The 24,105-nt window shown below is 33.1% G+C and overlaps 1 protein-coding gene across 2 annotated transcripts; it reads right to left on the bottom strand.

Moving 5' to 3' along the window:
• Positions 1–4,722: 4,722 nt before the first annotated feature.
• LOC117337979 (iroquois-class homeodomain protein IRX-6-like) lies at positions 4,723–16,524 on the bottom strand. Of its 2 annotated transcripts, none has more exons than XM_033899139.1 (5): positions 16,383–16,524; positions 15,463–15,699; positions 13,806–13,918; positions 12,624–12,997; positions 4,723–5,501 (listed from the first exon to the last, which is right to left on the bottom strand). In XM_033899139.1, exons 1-5 carry the CDS (start codon positions 16,383–16,385, stop codon positions 4,822–4,824), a joined length of 1,407 nt encoding a protein of 468 aa, XP_033755030.1. In that variant the 5' UTR covers positions 16,386–16,524; the 3' UTR covers positions 4,723–4,821. The 2 variants fall into 2 exon arrangements, with proteins under 2 accessions (XP_033755030.1, XP_033755029.1); XM_033899138.1 differs by lacking the exon at positions 16,383–16,524 and adding an exon at positions 16,086–16,366.
• Between the last annotated feature and the right edge of the window lie 7,581 nt (positions 16,525–24,105).

The following is a 24,105-nucleotide window of genomic DNA, read 5'->3' as shown; positions in this document are numbered from 1 at the left end:
TTTAGCCTACCATTCCAATAACACATATCGAACTGTCCTGCTCATTTGAATATATATCGTGCAATATAACGATCACTATTATGCTGTACCGTTATCAGACAAATTAGGGATTTTACAAAAAGACACGCAAGATACTAACACTGCATAGTCATTGTTTGTCTTAAACCATCTAGTCTGTACTCTTTCTTGATGAATCGAAACTATACTGAAGATAAAAAACTGTTTTGATTAAGACAATCGCGAAAACTGATGCAAACTATCACGTATTTGTGTTGCCACATCAATGTATTAGTCGGAAATGTGTTAAGCATGCAAATATGGATATTGATATTTTTATCTGCGTATTAAAACATTCATCTGATTAGATTCAAAGAATGTCGAAATTTTAACTTTAAATTGTAAATGTTAATTCTTTTTTTCTGAAAAGGTTAAATATTTTATATGTCTCAGGTATGAATGGAGATGCATCTAACATTGTATCAAAGTCTGTATGTATTGTTCCTTGTTACATAGCTTACAGTATATGCCAATCTCAGTGCAAAATATTTTCACAGACAAACCTTTTTTGAAACTATCAGATGTATTAAAAATAAAGAAGACATGTAAATAAGCTATTGCATTTTAATAATTATATTTAATATTAAAGACAAACATAAACATGTATTGTTTAAGTGTTGATATCGAATGTACATAACGTCAGTTTCTGCTACAACCTTGTGGGTCTGATCGGTATGCAGGGCGGGCGTTTGTTGCATATTGGGCGAATCGTTACCTGTCCCATGTATTCATGTATAACATTGAAATGATTGGTAAATTGATTCGACTTATTTTGCTACAGGCATGTTGTCCTGTTGGGCGTTCGTCTTGTTGTATATATGGCTATTATCCCAACTGACACAGAGCAGATTTAACGCGACTTTTGTCTGTGAGATTACAATATTTTCTGATAAACCATATAATCACTGATTTCAGCTCCATAATCATTTCAACTCCTGTTTTCTGTTCACACTAATTTATTCCAAACGCATTACAAAAGTAATAAAAGAGTAATAAAAGCATCAATCAAAATAAGAAGATTTCTTCACAAGAACGTTGTTCGGTATGCATTACTGTAACCGCCATATAACTACTGGCCCTATCGAAGGTCAACGCTTTTCTCCCTAATCCCTCACAGGTGTTCTTAAATACCCCTTTGGCAACAATGTACGGTATTAGTAAGATATCCAGAAACATACTACCGTTTTTTTATCCGCCATCAGATCGATACTATTTTGTAAGAATTTGTAAACATGTGTTGAATTAAGAATGTTCTTGATGCGGTAATTTTGCCAGCGTTATGGTGACAATTTCGTCGTTATTTTGTAAGGCAAAGTAGCCGTGATCAGAAGCCAGAAACAGGCTTAATTCACCTCTTAAGCATATTGGCGTTTACATTAGCAGGGATCGCTCAGGCTTATGATCCCGGCCCAGTTACCATAAAACAACCCGGCTATCAATAGGCCATCATAAACTTGCACTGCAAAATTGAAAACTATTTTATTGGTATGTCAAATTGTGTAGCGTTTCCTTTGTGCTTATAATCCGAGTTTTACATACCTCATAGTTTAGTCACAGCTGGTGGATTTTTTATCCATGCGACACTATTCATTTAAATGGAGGGATACACAGCTCGGTCCCTAATGGTACCAATTTTGTGACGATTTCAGTTTTCAAAATAATTGCTCTTGATATCCTCTCTTTAGTAGACAACGTGTTTTGTTGTCTTTTTGTTTCCCTTGGTGTTGTATTGTTAAATTCATGTGATAGACCTTTTAATAGATTAAGCCTGGTCTTTTTCATTTAGCCGGTTTTTTTTTTTAATTTTCTATTTTTTTTCCCCTTATTTTTATTCTTTGTGAAACTCTACAAAATTTTGAATTTTACTGCGGTTGAACTTTTAAATATTTGAAAATCTTAATGTCATGTTGACAGAAATCCTAGGATCCTATGTTACAATTACTAATTTGTAAATAATTATTTTTCATAGAACGTGATCAAAAATAAGATTTAACAAGTGAAGCAGGAAAAAATGACCTAATAGAGATCGACAAAGATAATGGTTTTTTAGGACAGACTATGTATTCGTATTGATCAATGCAATTTTCAAACTATTAAAAAAGCTAGTATTTTATGAATGTTTCTATTTTAAGAACACGTTTAACTATCATTTTCATAGCTGTCTGAATATGTTATTTTGTTGATTGGCGTGTACATTTCGAAAAACGAGAAAGAAGCGGTGTACCGTATTCGGTATACATCGTGTCGGTTCGTCGCCCACCACCTGAACTACCTGAACCGGTGTCGTAGTTTGTGCCTCGGAGATATACCTGTCGTGATGTACAGGTAACCGTGATTACCCATACTCTATATCATACATGATACGGTGGGTTATCGTCGATTTTTATAAATTGCATCAAGTTTCTTATCACGAAAATCTTATGTTGAAATGCAAAGTTTCCTTTATTTATATGTCTATATATATTGTAAATATATCATTGCTACGTTATTTATTGAAAGTTGATAGTACATGCAATCCGTAACTATCCAGTGGCCATCACAACTTGAGAGGCGACATAATAAAATTATATGATCCTAGAAATAACATAAACGTTTAGGCTAACTTTGTTGTTTTAATTAATTATTTTTATAGTATAAATACTCATGTTTTCAATTGAATAAGTTCATGTTCATTACCGCAATAAGGATAGGCATAGTTTAAACCACATTTTGACCGTGTTCAACCATCTCCTTTCCGAATTAATGGTTTGAACATGCCCTGATTTCTTACAATATACAGATGTATATACATGTATATTTTATCGGAATCACCTGTTTATGGGCGGGCTACCCATCTACGGAATAGACTGCAGATAAGGTATCAGGAAAATAGCCTGAGCATGTGTGAATATTTACGCGTGACCATGAATATATCATGTCCATATATCATTAACTTGATACGATTTTTATATACACAGTTTTTCGTGTTAACGTTCCAATTGTTTATTGGCAACGGTTTATTAGAAATATATTTATTAATGCCAATATCTGCCTGTTATCAGTCCTGCCGGCTAGATTTCTACTGCCATAATATAGTCGCGTGTTATGATTTCATACTAAATACAAAGAAATTGATTAGCGACGATGTATATAGCCCATTCTTCTATCAGTATCATCAATAAGTCACACATTATTTCTACACACCAGGATAACAAAGTTGGAATACATTTCTATTTTGACCTCGTTTTTACCTGATTTAGTGTAATGGTTATCATCCAATAAATTATTCATTGTTTTTTTCTAATGAAAATCATGAGCAATATTTCTAATTCTCCCACTACACGTAATTCTAATCGGGCTAATTTATCTGTAGTGAATTATTCTTTTTCTTCTTCTTCTGCAGAATACACAGAATAGGCATATATTTCTTTTCAGCACACAGATGGCAGTCTATTGAAATTTAAAAAGAATTTCTGACAGGAATCCCTGACTGTCGTGAGATTTATCTACAGTACAGGTCATTCTTTATTTGACAAAATTTCCTATTAATTCCTAGTGTGACTAAAATGTTGATTATGTTGAGAACATACATTAGGTTTCTACATGAATTATCATTACTTATACAGTAAGGGGGAGATTTCTACTCAAATGTATTTATTGCTAATTCATTCGTATATTTCCTCTTCAAAATTAAATGACATTCAAAAGTATGAATTTGAAATATTAATATTTTCTTGTATATATTGCAATGTTTGTGATAATTCATTTATATATCCTTTAAAAAAACTAGCAACGATATAAATTGTGAAACAACATGAGTGGAAGCCAATATGAGGAAGAAGATAATCAAACAATAAGCTATGAGATCACGTGATTTCATTGTAAATCATGTCTGTTCATTGCGATATGTAAAATTAATCACTAAAAACAAAAGTGATGCTTCTCTTTGACAACAAAGTATCAGGTGTTAAGTCATTTCATTGCAAAATCATGTTACATTTTGTTTTTAATTTTGTTGATACAGCGATAATATTCCGTGAAAAAATGTCATTAAATAAGAATAAACCCTAACCTCGTACAAATACATTAAGGAACAAGAACAAAGGTCATGCTTTGACAACGAATTGACAAACCACACACCCGCAATAACAGCAGAAGGGACATAATATTCCGGAGAGGGAGGATTTATAATAAAACGATTTGAATTCGTTAACATCAATTAGCGAGTATCAATCCAAATAATACCATTAAAGTGTATACAGCTCTTAAGGACATTATTCATTATTTTTTCCAAATATAACATATGTTGTTTTTTTTTCACTTTGAATGTTTTCTTGTGATACATTTTGCGGAAGGATTGACTTTCATAGCAAATGGGCTATTTTTGATAGTTGAATATCATAATTTTTTTTTTTTTTTTTTTTTTTTTAAGTATCGATATAATGTTCAAACTAAAATCAATCAAAATATTTATTGTCGTATAAATGGAAACAAAACGATTGTTGATTTTCTCTTCTGTTTTAGTATTGTCATTCTTTCTTATCCAACTTACTTTTGCTAAGCTTTGTAGAGCTGTAGATTCAATAGAAGCTTACAATTTGGCAGACCCAGAAATAATATCTGGGCTGGTTCGATGACGTATTACGATTAAATATATCATTGTATAATATACATAACCCAACAAAATTCTGTTTTAATATAAAACTGTATTATAAATTAAACTTAAGAACAAAGGACAAAAACAACATCCACTTCCAAGCTTTCACATTTAATGTAACAGATATTCTAAAATTTACCCGAGTGTTTCACGACATCGATGTCCCTAGCTGGTGAGAAGAGTCCGTTTTGAGATCTCAGTATTTTGTCGGGGCCCCCCGTCGAGAGGTTTTCCGGTCCTTGTATTCTTGACGTAGAACACATGATTCCCGCCTTTGACGCCGTATGTGACGTAAGTGAATATGGATAGGACAGCGTCGTATGACTAAAGGACAAAGGGTACGCCCCAAATGCTGCAAATCTACCCGAAGTAAGAGAGTTTTTCGAGGAGGGGAGGTAGAAAAATCCAGGACCACCATGCTGTTGGGAGATTGGTTTAGTCACCCGCGGTTCGGATTTAGAAGTGTCACTGCCACTGCTTGTAGAAGAGTTGAGGAATTCTGATACAGACCAAATTTTAGGTCTCGTTTGAGTCTCAGAATCGTTGTCTGAGGGGACTGTCTCCGACCTACATTCGGAACCCCTCGGAAGTGCGGGGGATGTCAATTCACTACACCGGGAATCACCACCTATACTCGGAGCCTGAGAATCATCGTCACTGTCATCTGCGCGCGCACTCTCCCGTCGATCTGATGTTCGGACGGGGTCGAAATCATCAATGTCCTTAAAACTCAAATTGGAATCATCATCGCAGTCATCATCTACGTTGATCATTCTTTCTTTTACTGGTGGTTTACCTTGTTCAGATTCTGAAAATAAATAATCAATTGTTCATTAGGTTTGTTGATATGTAACAAAGTATCCCGTTTCGGAATGAGAATTGGCATATTTTTTAATTGCATAAGCATACTTGAAGTAAATTAGTGTTTTCAGTTCAATATATTCAGCAATCTTGTAATTTATCACGATTTTATTTTCAATTTTCTGCCTAAATTGTGGTACTGTTTCTTCAATCATAAATGATAATTAAAATGCTGTATTTTTAAATACAAATCTATATATTTTGTCAGTAGTTTTTCCTTGTTTATTTTTCTGAGCTTGCATTAGGATTCCATTATCATGTCCGTATTTACAAGTAGTTTGTGTAACATTTTACCATTTACCTTAGGTTTCAAATTTTACAACGCATCTTCTATTAATATCCGTGTACGATATGGATAGAGTAAAGATGTTATGCACTTTAAAATTATAAATCGTTTGAAATGTTTAAAAATATAGATATATAATTTAATTCCTATTCTAATTCTACTGGCTTAATTATTAGCATTTTCAATTTTTACAATTAGGAAAATGTCTTAATTTCCTAAATATTCATTTCAATCAGCCATGTTCTGCTTTGTATGCAGATAAATTAGATTTTATTACTGATTAGAGGAAATCGACTGCCTTGTTCGGTATCTCCGATAATGAGTTCTTTTGAAAGCCAACGTCTTTGAGATCATTTATCAAATTATTATTCTGCTAATCAATGTCGATAGATTGTAAATAAATCATAGAATAATTGTTTAATTACGGGTTCAGTCGCCAACCCGTGTCATTTTGTTCATAAATTGAGGGAGAGTATGAGATCAAGGCCTTGTGTTAATCGCAATAAATCGCGTACACTTCCTATGTATAAACGAAAGCGACATCAAAATTGAAATGAAAATTGAGAAACAAAAACATTGTGTTGGACAGAATTGATTGCAGCTTAATGTCGATCTTATATGGAGTAAATTACCGGTCCCTAGCAATAGGAGACGGACTGAACGCCGTGCGAGAGATGTCAGAAAGCATATTATTAGCAGTGTCTTCCCAACGGTAAACACTATCAACCGTCAGGCATAAAAAGTGCATTATCCGATTCAATTAAAGCCAAAGATATCATCTACGATTGATTGGAATTATGTTAAGTGGAAATGCGAGGAAGTATGAAAGAGAGGGCTCTGACACGACAGTGGATGTAAAACAGATTGTAAAAGCCCAATATTATCAGGGCTATTCACCGCTGTATTGTAAACATTTAATTTTGATGAGGCAAAATCATCCCTTTAGAAAACAATTGTCCGTCAGCTCATTGATACAGCGGTCATAACATTAATTTAATACGAAAAGCTGTATTAATTTATCACTTGGATAATTATTGAGCTATTTGGTACAATCACGGCCAAGCTGAGCTGGGGAGCGATGGTACTCGGGTGTCCAACACACAAAGCTGTGTTTGAATATAAAACACAAACCCATCCTCGGATCCGCTTTCATTTACACGACAGCTCTTTATGTCGTAGCTGCGCATACAAGAGAAATTGATTGCAGAAGTGCTGGCTAGTTTATCACAATAAAACTGCATTTAAAGTGATAGGTAATCTTTTGTTTGTCAATAGCTTTGTTAGATCATCCCAATATCACAGCTGGCTTACTGCGTCCTAATACCGTCCTCTAACAAACACTTACTGTACGGACGATTTTAGGCAATTCTGTTTAAATAACATTTATTTAATAAAGCTTACCACTCCTGTGATACGGATGAATCGGATTTTTTTTTTTTAATTCAGTTTTGTAGAAAAGGATTAGATATATGTTAAACAATAATGACATCGAAATTCTTTATAACTGATCAGTAAAAATATTCCTAAACATATTTTTTCTCTCGAAATGATTTTGGCAAACTCTTTACGAAATTATTGATTTAGGATTAGTATAGCTGTTCACAAAATTTGGAATAGAAAACGAATAAACTATTTTCGATGTGATGTATATTAACTAGTTTTAATTTGTTACCTTCATAAAAAAATAGATGTATCGAATACGTACGTTTACATGGATTATTTTTTTCTGACGCGATGATATTATGTCATTAAACATAAAGTGTGAATTTAGAATCATGGTGTGGTATAGGTATATTCCTGTTATGGAAACTGTATTATATATATTGTCTGTACTGTCGTTATTACTACTTGACAATTATCTATTTCTAGTAATACTCATCCAACATTTGTTTGTTAGGATCCAGTACCTATATTGGATTATACCGTCGTTATTACTTACTAGACCCGATATATATATATATATATATATATATATATATATTGTTTTGTACCACGTTTATTTTTGAAGAGAATCCTCTTTTAGTTTTAAGATAATAAAGTAGATATAACAAAATAGAAAGTTTTTATTGAATGTTTAATTTTTTATAGATGTGTACATCCTTTATTATGATTAAAGTTAAAAACAAAATATATACATAAAATGTTCTTCTTAAGGAGGTCGTTCTAGATTTAATTATATATAAATCTCTTTAGTCATACATTCTGTAATATCTTTCAGAATGTCCATTAAATATCAATCTAAATGGAATGCTTTATTGAATATTTAGAATGCCATACGGCCCTGATTCACGATAATTCTGGACATTACATTGATATGTTAATAGATGAATCACTGAAACAGTCAGTCGAGTAAATGTATTGTGTTTCCAATGTTTCTTTATTGTTGTAATAATTCGTATATTAGATAATCATTTCCTGTTGTATCACATGTTACTGAAGGTAATTATAAGTTGCTAGAAATTAACGAAATTACCCAATCTCCAGCGACCTCCAAATTTCTTTCAAGATTAGCTCTATGCACGTGCATGTTTTTAAATTTGCATTACTGAATACACGCACGTGTCACGGAAGTCGCATCTGGATAGTTTGCTCATCCTGTTTGCAAAACGAACAACTTCCATGATAGAACGCTTCCACATGTGAAACACATTTCCATAATTCTAGTTAGCGGGCAAATCTGAGCGGCAACCGATATCAGTGTAATTATTAGTAAATCACCCATAAATAAGAAAAAATAGCTCACGACTTTCCAGAATCAATTATTTATTGACGAGTGGCTCAGATGTTCTTTCGTGTCTTTTTGCTATTTTGATGTTAATTCAACAAAAAGGTTTGAGAAAATAATAGTTTTGTTTGTAGGCGTTTTGCTATCATATGCCGTACCCGAGTCGACACCTCACGATCTATTGCAGTAACAAATGGACCGGTTGACGGGTAAAGACTACGGCGACTATAAGTGTCAGAGGGAACGAATTGCCATATACGTTTCTGTTTAGCTAGATCTGTCACTAGAAATCATGAGATAACGGCTAATTTGGAGATTCACTGCACACCAATGGGACGCGGCGGTGCAGAAAATAGAAAAGTATTAAATTTATCCGGGACTTGGATTCTCCAGCACTCAGCGTGACACGCTTGCATACCGGAACGGGGGACGTATAACTGTGGACCAGGACTCCGGGCCTGGCATGGCGACGCGTCTCCCCTCCTCATACACGTAACGAGAATAACAGATGACTGACATTTCCGATAGCAAGAAGAGAATGAAACTTCACTAACTTAATCCAAGGGGATTCAGAAATCATTCCGTGGCTCAAAATGATGATTAAGTTAAAACAATGTAGTGAGTTCTCACGAAGTGGCTATCAGGTTATCGGGACGTGTCGGGAGCCTGTTCATAAGGGGATATGATTCAGAGGAGTCGGATCAGTCGGCTTACAACAAATTTCACAGTCTGTCTTTTACTTAAATCATTAATCTATGATTATGACATGCAACATCGCGTTTCTGAGTTTGTAACGACCAGCTTTAATTCACTTGTGATTTTTAGAAAATAAGATAACATTCTTTAATCTTGAGAATCCTCAAGTAATATCTCTAGACAGGACATTTGGAACATTTTCCTTTACATAATGCATCGTCGAACCTAGGCACACGAACGCTAACATGCGACGAAGTACCAAATAAAACCTTACCAAGACATTTTTCTTCATGAAAACTTATCGAAATATTATCAGATTGACGTCAATTTTTTTTTCGATTTATTTTTTTTATCTTTTTTATTTATTTATTTTTTTATTAAAAGAAAATAAATTCATGTATTTGTTAAATTATGTAATCTTGCGTTATTTTTTCTTTTTATCATTTTAGGTAATTTGTATCGAATTATTATTCGTGTCTGGATTTAAGCAGTTGTTAGTATTGTTGTTTATAGGATTGGCGCTGCTGGATAAATGTATGTACTGGAACTAATAACTCCAGTCCTATATACAGAGGACGAGGAGACACGGGGCCAAGGACCTCGCATGCCAGACAGGCATACCGTCTAAACATCTACTAAAGACTACCATCTCGTGTACTTGTATACAAAACACATGTTCCCCGGCAAATTACACAACTATCATTTACTTAGATCTCAGCCAAGTTCCTGGTAATACATCTTTCCCCAGTACTTACCAATATATCAGGGAAATGAAGGACCATTACTCTATTTGACCAGTTTGGCTTTATGGACATTCATATTGGATTTCTATTGACGGGATAACTGAAGTTATTTTGTATGTAAATGTATATAAATATAATTGGAGATTGGTTTCCCGAAATAATGGTCAAGTAACTGGAAGAAACTTTATTATTTTTGGAATGAATGCATTGCTGGAAAAATATATCATTTTTTAAATAATGATATGGTGTTAATTATATAATGTTTTTGTGTAGCTATCTGAATAGTGCAATTTTATATTTATTTACACAAAGAAAAATATGTATTACAATGTTAACATTGGCGATCAATTTAACCTATAAAATTGAAGCCCTCATTATTTCAAACTTGATGATGTTACGTTACACTGATCTCTATGTAAACGTTTATACAGGTAGACATGTTCCGGTAATTAAACAGGTGATTTTGTAGGTTGCGAAGATGATCTGTGACAATAGTGTGTTACTAACACTTGTTTTCTGTTCAGGGCTTGTGTTGTGTGCTGAGAAGTCGTTTGTCAGGCCGGCGAGGTTACCTTACAGCTACAGTAATGTCAGGCTACATTTATTAATCTAACACCCAAATCTCAGCTTTACTTCTACTCTGGCCCCCAGCATTTCACGTTGACCGGCTTTCTTAACCAGATATGAAAATCTATGTTTTTATGTTATATCTTACACTAGCCTCAGGCAGTTTGGGCTGTTTTTCCGTCGTATTAAGGACATGATCTGACGTTTTGTTTTATCATTAGCTCTCAATTCACTCTTAAATAAGCCTATCGTTTATGCTATCTCCGGGTTGTCTCTATTTAACCGTATCTGTTCATCTACATACACCTTTCAAACCTGAATCGTCACGTACTTAACACACTCTATTCACAAAGGCGCACAAACGTTTTCCCTACTGACAAAATAGTATCTTTTTTGACCTATGTATATAATTGTTCAATAGTATATTATATATTACTTATAACCAATAAATAACAGTATGGAGACAAAATCCATATACTTGAGGAGATCACACGGCGAGTTTGGACCTATATCTATATATAGAACAAATATTAACCTTTGGCACAATAAATCATATATGAAACAGTACATACTAAAATACGTCTTTGTATATTTATAGAAGAGTATGCACTGAACGTCCGTTAGACACTTAAAACGTTTGTATCCACAACATATCGAGTTGTTTACAAATCTGAATTCATCATTGATTATTATATCTCCAACAATGAAATAGATCAGTTATAAATTGGTATTGCCTTATATAATATATATCTATCGAATTTGTATTTTTATTCCATGTCCTGAAAAATGTGTATATTAGAAATAATATGTAAAAGAAAACACTGTAATTTATATGCATATAAGCATGCCAAGGTCCTATTATTTATGCCGACAAGCCATCACACCTTGTAGCTGAGCTATTTGGAGTAGTGATTTATTACATAATGCTGTACTATGATTGATATAGAAGAAAAGTTTTAAACTTCAGTCTAACTGCTAATGCTTCTTCTCATTTTCTTTATATGAATATATGTATTTATAGTAAATGATATATATAATATACATTCATTTTTATATAGCATATGTAAACATCAATCGTTTCTTACATATTCATATTTACAGTATACATGTATCTTCTTGTTAAAAAAACTACATGTTCTATAAAATATGCTTGAATGCGTAAGAAAACATATTATAAATCATATCAATGTTCAATTCATCTGAATTTTTTTTTATATATGTTTTATTCGATGTCCTCGCTTAAAGGCTTATTGAACAAATCTCAAGTTTTTTTATAAATATATTTTCACGCTATTGTGGGAGCATCTGTTGCGGGTCGATTTCGTCTGAATAAAAAAAACATTATACTAAATGGGATGAAAATATCTAATCGTCAGAATACTTCTTTAGTTCGTATATTACAAGATTAGAAGGGGGAATAAGTAGTTCCTACTGCTGTTCTAAGTAAGAAATGTATGCTTCAACATTACAAGCATTAATGAAAATATTATCTGTTTATTTTACAATCGTTATTTTTTATATCTAATGAACATATAACGATATATTCAGCTCACCAATTATCATATCGATATTATTCTATTTATTCATTTTCTTCATGAATTACTATTTAAAATGCTGTTAAATTTATTCTAACAAAAATAATGATGAATCTATTCCGTTATATTTGGTAGTCTTATATTAAGCATTAAACCTAGTTTTATCCGTCAGATTCATCATCACAACATAAATTTTGATATTTTTGTGTTTTAGGTATGAATATAGTATATGTAGTTTGTATCTGATATTTTATAACTATGTTTGTTAATTCAATCCTTGTATTAAAGTTGCAATGACAGTCAGTGTAATGATAATATATACATGCATAATATATATTTATATATAAATTACCGTGTTTATGTTGACATATATGTATATGTTAAGTATACTATCAACAGAATGATCTTATACACACCACGATTTACAAATATATAAACAACATACAGGGCATGTTTAAAAACTATGTATACAGTACTGTGTGTGGTGTGTGATATGTAGATATAAAGGAGAACCGACCTGTGGAATCCAAGGATGGTTTTGTTCCTAGGTCTAATGGACCCTCACTACTACTGCCGTTACAGGACAAGTCCAAGTCATCGTCGTCATCTTTGTTGTCACAATCATCGTCATTATCATCGTTCTCTGTACCATCCTCTGATCTGTTACGTGGAGACCATGTCATTTTATTTTCCTTTTTAAGTCGCCGCCTTGCGTTGGCGAACCACGTGGACACCTGTGTCAGTGTCATTTTTGTGATTATGGCTAACATGATTTTTTCCCCTTTAGTTGGATAAGGATTTTTTCTGTGTTCGTATAACCACGCCTTGAGAGTATTGGTTGTCTCACGTGTAGCATTTTTTCTTCTTGCATTTAAATCAATGCCACCATATCTGAAAGAAATCATGAAAATCAGAAATCAAAACAGGTTGAACAATTTCATGTTAATAGTTTACTAAATTAACTAACTTAATTATGAAAATGCATGTATTGGTTAAAATTGATACAATATAAACTAAAACATACATGCCATTATACCCATACATAATTAAATAACGTATCTTTGAATTATTTACTAACAAGTTAAAAGCCGCATCATTGCGTTCATTGTAATTTGATGGACTAGATAATAGGCATGTGTTTTTCCACATCAATCAGAGCGTGCTGCTTTCAGTCGAATAATGCCTGGGTAATTATAAGGTACATTTAAAATCTGTCATATTTTCTCTGTGTGTTTGGTATCTTTAGCCCAGGCCTAACACCCAATAAATGGAACGTGTTTAGATTGATTTGAAGTAAATTAGTTTGCATGAGTAGTTATCGCGCCCCGAGTTTCACTCCCAATATTAAAGCACTGAGCATCGGGCTTTTGATAGCCTCTCAAATCCGACCATCCGTGAGTAACGAGCGGCTAAGCACGGGCGTTCGGTTACAGTAACAATATCACAAATGGGCATTTCTAAATTCAGAAAGTGAGAATACAAACATTCGACTAAACGGATATCAAATTGAATTTAACCACCGAAAAAAACTAGCATGGAATTATACAAACGGGAAAACGAATAACGACTCATTGAAACGGAATATGTTTTCTTTATAGGACCGCACAAATAGCGGAACGGTACATGTTGTCGGTGTTACTTTAGCCCACCCCTAATACACCATGCGAATGGTTCCCAGTCGCCTCTAGGCGATACCTACCCTGTTCCGTAGGGATACACCGCCACCGCCGGATCATAGGGGAAGCAAGCCCCGGGCTGGGTGAGACTTCGCCACGCCTCAGCACCATCCTTGGTATCAAACGCTCCTCCCGTCTGAAAATGTGTAAAACAAATGTGAATAGCGAATCATAGACTACTAGAAAAATATCTGACCAAAACGAAAGAAAATACCCAACCGCCAACTCGTAGTATTGATGTTTTAAGATATATAATACCAGCTAGCTGTATGATGCATATAACCAAATGTAAACACTAAAGAGATATGTGATATTACATTATGGCGGTTCTTTTGTAGCTTAAAAGAAAAAAAACCGTACAATCTAATAAGCTATTAAGTGCATTCCGGTTCACAGGTTAACGGGTAGTTGAATATATTTGTATACCTTTTATCTTTGTCTGCCAACAGCTTATAATACAGATCTATTTTGTTAATTTGTAATATAATAAGTTTAGGTCCTAGGTCCATTTCCAGCCCACCCCTTCTCGCTCCCCTCCCCTTGTTTCAGGGTGGTAAAGTCGTTTCAGACCGGTGTTGACAACCCGAGTACGAATGTACATGTACATGTGAGTAAGCGGGTTTGTGGCACGAATTGTCTACCGCAGACCTGGCTTGCTCTATTGTCACTACCTTTGTCATCTATCTCCCAAAACAATTGCTCGTCAATACCGTGTCATAATACACAACTCAATGGCGGCGTGGCACTGATTTATGTTATCTACCTGAGGTGATTAGGTTAAATACAATACTCTATCAGCTCAGTTGTTTCTATTGCATACAACGTTTATTTAAGATATGTATTAGATATATCATTATATGTATTCTGATCGACATTTGATAAATTCCGTGCTATGTCAATTTCTATCTGGGTGTTTGGAAAGCGATTCATTTACAATATACGCACTCGACAAAATATTAAAAACATAAAGAATTGATATTTTTCTTCCTTATTGATATTTATTATTTTTCATTGATGTCCGTTAGTTCTTTATCATATTTATCTTTTAAGTCTTGTTGACAATATATTATTTTATATCAATTTATAAAATTATCTAATATCTGTAAACGATACATATTAATTAATATCAATTCAAATCTGAATGTAGTTATAATATATGCATGAAAAGTTCTGAATATACAATAAATGTATGATACCATTTTGTAGTATGTTGTGAAAGACGATATGTTTAGTGAATAAATATTAAAATAAACAAAATGATTAATAATTTAAATAGCTAATATTTTAAGTCTGATACATCACTTATAAATTAATCAAATAAAACAGAATGTGTGTCTCTCTTACACCAGAATAATAATTTTTTGCTGTTTGGATGATTCAGGACAATTATTACTTCAGAATGTATTATTTTGTATGTAAATAAAACAACATAAAAGATCAAACAATATGTCTCACTGAAGCTTCCATAACCAGTAATATCATGTAATATACATTTTTAGAAGAGTATGATATTCATGAATATTTGTTTATAATTTGTAACTTATACATTGTAGTTTGATATTGAAACTGTAATTTTATTTATCATTTAATATTTATTATTTGTAAATAAACTGCTGTTTCTTTTAAATAAAACATTAATAATAATTACTGGTGAATCAGTATTAGTGACAATGTACTTACCAGTGGTGAATAGAATGCTGAACTCTCCGAGCCGAGGGGCATATAACCTTGGGCAGGGCCATAAGGAGGGCTGCCGTACACCCCATCTGCGATCCCCGGCACCCGGGAATAACTAAGGAGGGTGGAACTGTACTGACAGGAACATATCGTTTGTCCAGTGTGTGGGTCAGTCATTATAGGGCGACCGTTCTCGCAGCAGCCCCGGGGACCGGCCGCAGACGACCCTGGGCCCGGCATCTGGGAGGAGGCAAATGACAGGTCACATCTCTCTCACAAGTTAATGACAATAACACACATTCCCCGCTGCATAAGTGGTGCTAAAGCCAACTTAAATATTTCTTCACGGAATACTTAGCAAGTTTCACACCAGGCTGTGTTATGATTGTCAGATACTACCCCTACTGCCTACCATACACCTTAAATTTATTATTTAAGAATATAAAAAAGAAATAAAAAAAGAAATATTTTGCATTGTAAACCCTAAAATTAACAATAATACATACATACATACAATAATGAGTATCCAATAAGGCAATAGTATATATCTGTGAAGTAGGTGATGATATCTATTGTTAAAATATCCATAAGCACAGAATGAGAATGAATGAAGATGATGACGTTACCGGAGAGGTTGAGACTGATGAAGGACCAGGAAACGGGTATGGAGCGAACTGGGGTAAGGACATGGTCCGGTGACTAGCCCTGTGTCTGTCCTCTGTCCGCCGTCAGGTACGGAGGTCACTGTTTATCCACAAGTAAGAATGTCCACTGTGTACCGTGTTCGCTCACACTTTTATCACTTAACGGGATCCCATGTACATCAGGCCAACGCTACCATTTTACTGGGTTAAACACGCTACATATTCTTACATGGGACAAAAGCCTAAACATTAATACAAAATGAATTAGTTGATACTAACCATGTTGTAAACACCACCACCTACTGTCCCGACAAAGCCCTGGCCCAGACCGCGCCCGTTGATTGGCTGAGGAAGCTTGATGTATGGCTCGGTTCGCGCCTTGGCTGACAGTCGGCCAGCCCCGAACTGATGTCGGATATCAAATCAGACACTCGCTCCGCCTTTAATTTGTAGACACATGTGTTCCAATGGGGATAAAATGTAAACAGGCGCACTACCTGGTCCAGCGACACGATTACCCGACAGATAATACCGCTTTCCACGTAGGATATAGCGAGAGACATCGGCGCAAAAACGATTAGAAACAAGAGATCAGCCGGTGTGGCATTGTCCTACCGCCCCGTAAACAAGTGAGACATTCTTTATGTATCTAATTATTTTTAAGGTGACTTTTTTTCGTATTTGAAATAAACGGTCTTTCGAAACAATAAGTATCTCTTTATTTTCCAGGGAGTAACGGTAATGATATCTTTTCGGTTGATGAAAATGTGTGTTTACATTCAAAGTACGGCGTAAAAATGGAGGAAATTCTTAAACGCAACAAGGCATATTATATAAAAACACTAATATTTTACAGGACAAAATTATCTACTTCAGAGTTTTCAAATTGGATTATGTTAAACAAAGGAGGTCGATGAACAATAAACAAAGAAATGTGTACACTAATTTGTTACCGCTGTAGACTTACAGGAATCATTCACACAATAGCCAGAAAGAATTTATTGTTCAATTTGTTTTTGGAGAAAGCGTTTGTTGAACAGAATATATCAAATTCTCCGTTTGATTTTCCCATTTTACATACGTTAAGGTTTCTTGACACGGCGGTTAAAACATGGACCGTAAAAATGTAGATATTCATAAATTATATGGTATTCCCTAAATTTATTAAATAAAATAATTTTTATAATTGTATTCAAAAATATAATTTTTATAATGATTTTAGCTGAATTAACTTTAGCGACAATAAATATCAGACCGCGATTAATACATAGTCCCAAGTATGGACATCAACAACAGCGTGTTAATTATAAACGATATCAGTCGTCGATGTCTGCGTCCAATCAAATAAATAAAGCACACCTGATTGTATATATCTTCACAAACACCTCATAACTTACAGAATATAACAATCAAAACATAAGCCTTGAGACTTTGTTTACAAATGGACGGCTATTAACACACTATTAAATGTCGAGGCATATATAAACCACCACTGTTGTCAAGTCCGACGTCATGTTCGCATGCACATTTCGATTTGCAGATGAATATGACACACCAGTAATTACGTTACCATTGATACCCTGTCTGTAATACGTGTAGGAACAGCTCGCTCCGGTTATCTAATAAATTAATAACCCTTCTGATCAATCGATTGTGCTGATAATAGATAAACTGATTAAGGCGATATCTCAGAAAATCTCTCGATATCCGTTAATTATCTTCTATGTGTTATGGAGAAGTAAATGGCTTCAAGATAGATTCTATTTGCAGGTCACGTTTATATGGCAGGGGCACCCGAGACACCATAACCTGGTCTGAATTATCCACCCGGGACACAATAGCCTAGTCAATATCAGCAATATTACCTGTCACACGACGACCTGCCGAGTAACAATTATCTGTGTATTTAACACAATCACTAAGCCGGTGTTATCATTCTTCATTAGCCTGCTAAATAATGACCGGCTCATTCCAATTATTGAAAACGATTTAAATCAGATCAGCAATTCCATAGATATTATCATTAATATATGAATCAGTTGATTTTTTATATCACAATAACTTTATTAATATTAAAAATAGTGTATTAATTTGAATTTTTTAAATATCCTTTTACATTATACCAATTTAAGTATAATACATTATTGATACTTTCCCGCTCTGAATTTTGCACTAATCAATGTTATAGTATGTATGACTGAAAATACTATTATGACCATAGCAGTCAAGATGGATCATACCTTTGTTTTTAATATTCAGACCACAAAGGAACAATAAAATGCGCGTGTAAAATTGCAATTATCATATCTATGTTTACATAACTGTAAAACATCAAAGTCTTCATTTGCTTTAAATTTCCATAAAATTATTAGAAATTATGTCCAAAAGGATAGTAAATGTAAGGTGCCATTGACAATTGAAAATGTATAGGATATTCAGGAGTCGTTATTGACATATTTGAAATAGCACCCATGTAAAATACTTTTTGTATTTTGGTTAGTTAATTCTAAAACGCGTTTTAGATATTTGGCATCACACACAATACAGTGTTTAGTGTTTACAACACGGATGTATTATGTATTGTTTTCTTTCTCTCAATCAAAACAAGTGTTATAGTTAATGGTTTAGAAAACGATACCTTTCGGCTTATTTATTTATTTTTTCGTAAATGTTTCAGTTTAAATCAAAGATGAGAAGTTTGTTAAGTTATGTCATTTGAAATTGTGTATAACATATTAAAGACATGACTGTCACCTTACTATGGCAACCATTCGTTTTTTAATCATCCGAAGTAATATGAAATATTAACTTATACATTCATTTATCAAGTTCTATAATATGTGAGAAATATGTGTCTCTGATCGTAACCGGTCCCGTATTGGTTTTGACCCGAGGGCTATTGAATTCAGCAAATATGACAGATTTTATCAATTCACTAAATCAAGTAATCAAATTAATTATTTGTTTAGTTGCGAAAGCGTAATAAATTTTAGCATAGTGGTTAACATAAGCAATGTATTATCGGCAGTTATTTTACTATTTTACGATGCATACTTACATTCAGTTTGTGGCATGACTCGTAAAACATTATATAAAACGGTTTGTATTAATCTTATCTTCTTAAAATGATATTTTTATACTATATAATTCAATGAATTTTATATTTGAATGATATATTTATATAATTCATTAATTATATATTTAAAAATAAATAGGTCAAATAATATCGACGTAGTTTGAATAAGTATTTTTTATCAACATCACACATTTTTATGAGGATGAGGGTAAACATGATTCTCTATGCTACAAATTACAAATTTTAACATTCACTCCAATGCCTATAAAACATGTTCAATACAAACAAGAACAATTTTAAAGGTAAATTTACATAAAGAAGTTTCTGTTTTTCATTTACTTTCGATCTTCTAGATTTTTTGCTTTTGATACATTAACAATATCGGTTAGATATGGTATGATGTTGATACGGAGGTGTGTTGTATAAATGTGTTTTCCATGGCCAATTCCAGATCTGTCTCGTTGTAGATCTGTTCTTGGCCTAGCACGTGCTGACAGCTTCATCTGTCCAATATTTTGACTGCCAATGTCGTTAGCGGCCCTACATCATGGTATAAGCGGCCCTCCATGTGTTCGTACGTCTTGACAAGCGAAAGCGACACAGGATGTTAAAGAAATGAATTGAAGGCAATGATATGCTAGAAAAACAGGTGCTTTCTGCGATAAGTAAATTAACATGGCTTTCAACCCATGACATTTCCGATATTTTGTAGGGTATTCAAATAGCAAAGGAAAGAACAACGCGGACTGGATCAGGAAACAAAATATAGCAGATGCTCTACATCTCAATTTAACGAGCTTGGAAAACGAAAGAAAATATATTTTACAGTGATTCATATTTCAGTTACAAAGAAAAATATTTACATATTATAGATTCTAGTATCTATCAAAGAGTTTTAATAAAACGGTATCAAAATTGGGTATTTGTTTAGTGTTTAATGAACTAAACGGAGGAATAAGAAAGCTATTTTTAAGTATTCTATAAAAACAACACACGCCTGATATCCCATCAACAATGTATAATGTTTAAAGTAATTGACATTTCAGAAATGTATTTGCTGTTTATATCACAATAGTTTATAGTAGTGTTCTAAATTTCACAGTAACATGCCGAAAATTAGGTTTTGTTTTTATCAAAACCATATATGCCTCGATATATTATAATAGAAAACTGTATGAGAAAATTTTCATTACCCTCATTTAATGCATTTTGGAAGAAACATAGTCCCCAGGCCCTAATAGAGGGGAAATTGATGCCGATACCCACGATATAACTTAAAATAAATTAATTAAAAAAGAAAATGACAAATTTAGCTCTGAAACTGAAAATGAAGTTTGTTTGAAGTTTTTTACAAAAACTAGAATTCATTTGGTTATACACCTTGTTACTGTGTATTGATGTGTGTGAGGCTTCGAACAACGACGTACTTATGTAATTATACGTCACCGATAATTACTGGCTATTATAGTGAGCACGGTGAGTTTAATGTGGTTAGGTTCGTCAGAGTATATCAGATAATTGAAATAGAAAACAGACAGAAAGAACATTTGATAAAACTAGTGCTGATGCTGTAGAAACAGCACAACAGCAGACATTAAGCCCGTAAGGCAATATTTTATACAACTCTACAGAAATACCGATGATTTATCAGTTGAGGTGAGAGAGGATGTTTAAACAGGTTTCAATGTAATGGAACGTTTGTATAGTTTAGTCCCGGGGGAGAGGGAGGCAGGAGTGGTTGATTTCGTAATGTCATTACAAATACCGAGGCGGTACATGTCCGGACATCAGGATAACAATGTACCGAGCTCTCTTTGTCAACATATGCATTGCCGAATGGAACTTACCATCTAAAAACATCATCATCTATAGTCAAACAATGACACTATAATTACATTTAGATATCGCGAAAAATAGATATTACATTATTATGAAGGTTTTGGTTATGATAAAAATCAATGTGATAAGAATATCAAACGTATGTTAAATAAGAGAGTTTTATAGCAGATAATCGCTTGGATCTATAGGAGGTTCATAGATTACCCTACTAATGGATGAGACGAGAGGAAGTGATATACCTTAACAGTAATCTCAATTGTTCCTGAATTCCATGGGAGACAGGGTTATCATATTCAGAAATTTTAATATATGGCCAGGGACCAGAAACACGAATTTTAACTTAACCTTTCAGATTTCGAATTCCATGTTACCTACATATGTCAAGCCTCGGGCGACTTTCAAAAAGAAGCTAAAAACTTGCTGTCAATATAAATATGTATAAATAACGTTAATTTGACATATTTGAATAACATGTATGTTCCATAAGTTTCATATTTGAAAAAAAAGCGATAATACGATTTTTATGTGATATCATACATTCACTTAGTATATTCATTTAACTTTTCCTAAAGTGTTTATATATATAATCTGACTTCAACAAGTAATTTAAATATGCACATGTATATGTAAATATTTCTTTGAAATCATTGCCATTATCATTTGATCGTCAAACCATTATTTTTGTGTATAATTCTTTTAATAGAATAACATTATTTGTTTTACTATTATAGTTTTTTCAAGTTTTCAGTACAAAACTGTCCATCATAATGCGTGTGTTATAGATCATTCTTCACAATTATTAGCGAATGAAGAGATAGACAAGCTCTTTGCCTAAGAGACAAATATTAGTTTTTACTTCATTTTTTCATTTCTTTTTTTTAATTGATAAGAAAATATAAATAATTTCCTATTCTAAAGTTTTATGATCAAATCGAGCGTTTTTTTGTTTTTTGTTTTAATATAGAAAAAAACATAAGCGAGCAGAATTTGAAGCTGCTATAAAAACACCTGGACACAATTTATAGCCTTCTAAATATGATATATACCAAAAAAAACCTGTAACACTAGACTGGTGTCAATTGTGATTGTTTCATAAACATTTGTATTGCTATTTGATATCACGGTGTTCTAAGTTCGAGCATCCTCGTGATGCAACTCCTTTTACTTCGTACAGGTTATTGTGGTTGACTTGTACAATATATAACGTTAGATGTGAATTAGAATTCATTATTTGTAGAACATCAAAGTGATGCATAATTTATGTTTTGTAGAGTTGTTTGCAGTGTTTACATAAAATAAATATTTTCAATCAGTCGAGTTGTTGTAAATATTATTTTAAACTAGTGGTTTTCTTTATTATTGAATAACTCTGTCAATTTGTCTCAAGAACAGTTTAAATACTTCAATTATTGTTTCAATGATGGAATATCGATTTTAATATGAGCAAGATGGATAATTTCCAAAATCAAATTTGATGTTAATATCCTGTAATATCGTAATAATATCTCTATGAGAGGAAATATATGTGGAACGAATGGCCGGAATTTAATTCTGAATGAAGGCTTTCATTTTTGAATCAAATATTTATCATACTTTCTCTTTGTCATAATTCCGACTCAATTCTGTGAACACATGCACATATTTATAGATTGAAAATGGCTCTCGTTATTTTTAATTTCTGAAAACAAAGATAAAAGTACATTAACAAGACAAAATGATAGTAATCAAATAGCCCGGTGGTGCGCTGATAACTGCCGCCACGTCCACGGGTTATTAAGTTATTGTTTCATCGCACGTGCCACCGATGTCAGGGCAAAGGACCATACACGTTAATTACAATACAGGAGAATGCTGACTGATTGTGCTCCTTTACTGTTTAACCGTTGTTTTCACTTCAGTGATCTTATGGAATGAACTACAAATAATTGATTTCCAAACATTCGTTATGAACGCGATGTAATTCTTATTACTCATGCTCATATTAATACAATATACATTGTATTGCAACATGTATTACATTGATCACAGTCATATATTATAGACTATGATGTGTGTACAATATTTTGAGAGAAAAAAATTGTCCTTATTTTGTATATCTTAAATATAAAAATATAAATAAAACTAGTTTCAATTAATGTAGACTATTTCTGCATGAATATATCACACATCAATATAAACAGATGGAATTCACACGTGATTCAGCATAACGCGTGTGTCGCATAATATCGAATGTCTACGGAATTTGTTCAGTAGTGAAGAGTAGACAAACATGTTTAAACTTTGAATGTGTACGATTTGTTGTGTCAAGAATCAATCACTGTAAAACGATGATGAGTAACATGAAGTTAACACACATTTAATTGCTTCTGTTTTATTTGTACGAGTTGATGTGATATGAATTGATCAATGTGCGACTCGATGTTTAGTACATTATTATGGTATGGAGTAGACATACATTTATTTGTTATTTTTTGTATTTGTACGATTTGGTGTGATATGCATTAATCAGTATTTGACTCGAAGTTTAGTAGTATAGAATAAACACACACATTTTTATTTATTTATTTGTCTGTTTATCTATTTATCTAATTTGTATTTGTACGTTTTGCTGTGATACGAATTAATCACTCTGTGACTCGATGTTTAGTAGTATAGAGTAGACACACAATTTTTATTTATTTATTTGTATATTTATTTATTTATTTATTTATTTATTTATCTTATTTGTATTTGTACGTTTTGCTGTGATATGAATTAATCACTCTGTGACTCGATGTTTAGTAAGACGTCATTGCCTTTATCTGTACGTCTTCTTTATGAGACTTTATAACCAAACAAAAAGAGATATGGCTTATCTGAACCCTAACGTATGTCTCATTGTATGTTAATACAATCCACACTGTTACCAAACCTATACAAACACGTACATGGTAATCAGCAATGTGTCCTCTAGTGCATATATAACCATAAATCTATAAAGCCGGTTTTTGTATTGGAGCACAAAGAAGCGCACTGGAACCATGCCGTACGATGAGCTTTTATCGTTTTCTTTAGTGGCTATTACTAAGACGTGCATTTTACTGAATG

Source organism: Pecten maximus, chromosome 11 (genome assembly GCF_902652985.1).
Source record: "Pecten maximus chromosome 11, xPecMax1.1, whole genome shotgun sequence".
Taxonomy (NCBI): Eukaryota; Metazoa; Mollusca; class Bivalvia; order Pectinida; family Pectinidae; genus Pecten; species Pecten maximus.
Note: the sequence above shows the minus strand (reverse complement) of the source record. Positions and strands in the feature narration are given on the sequence as shown.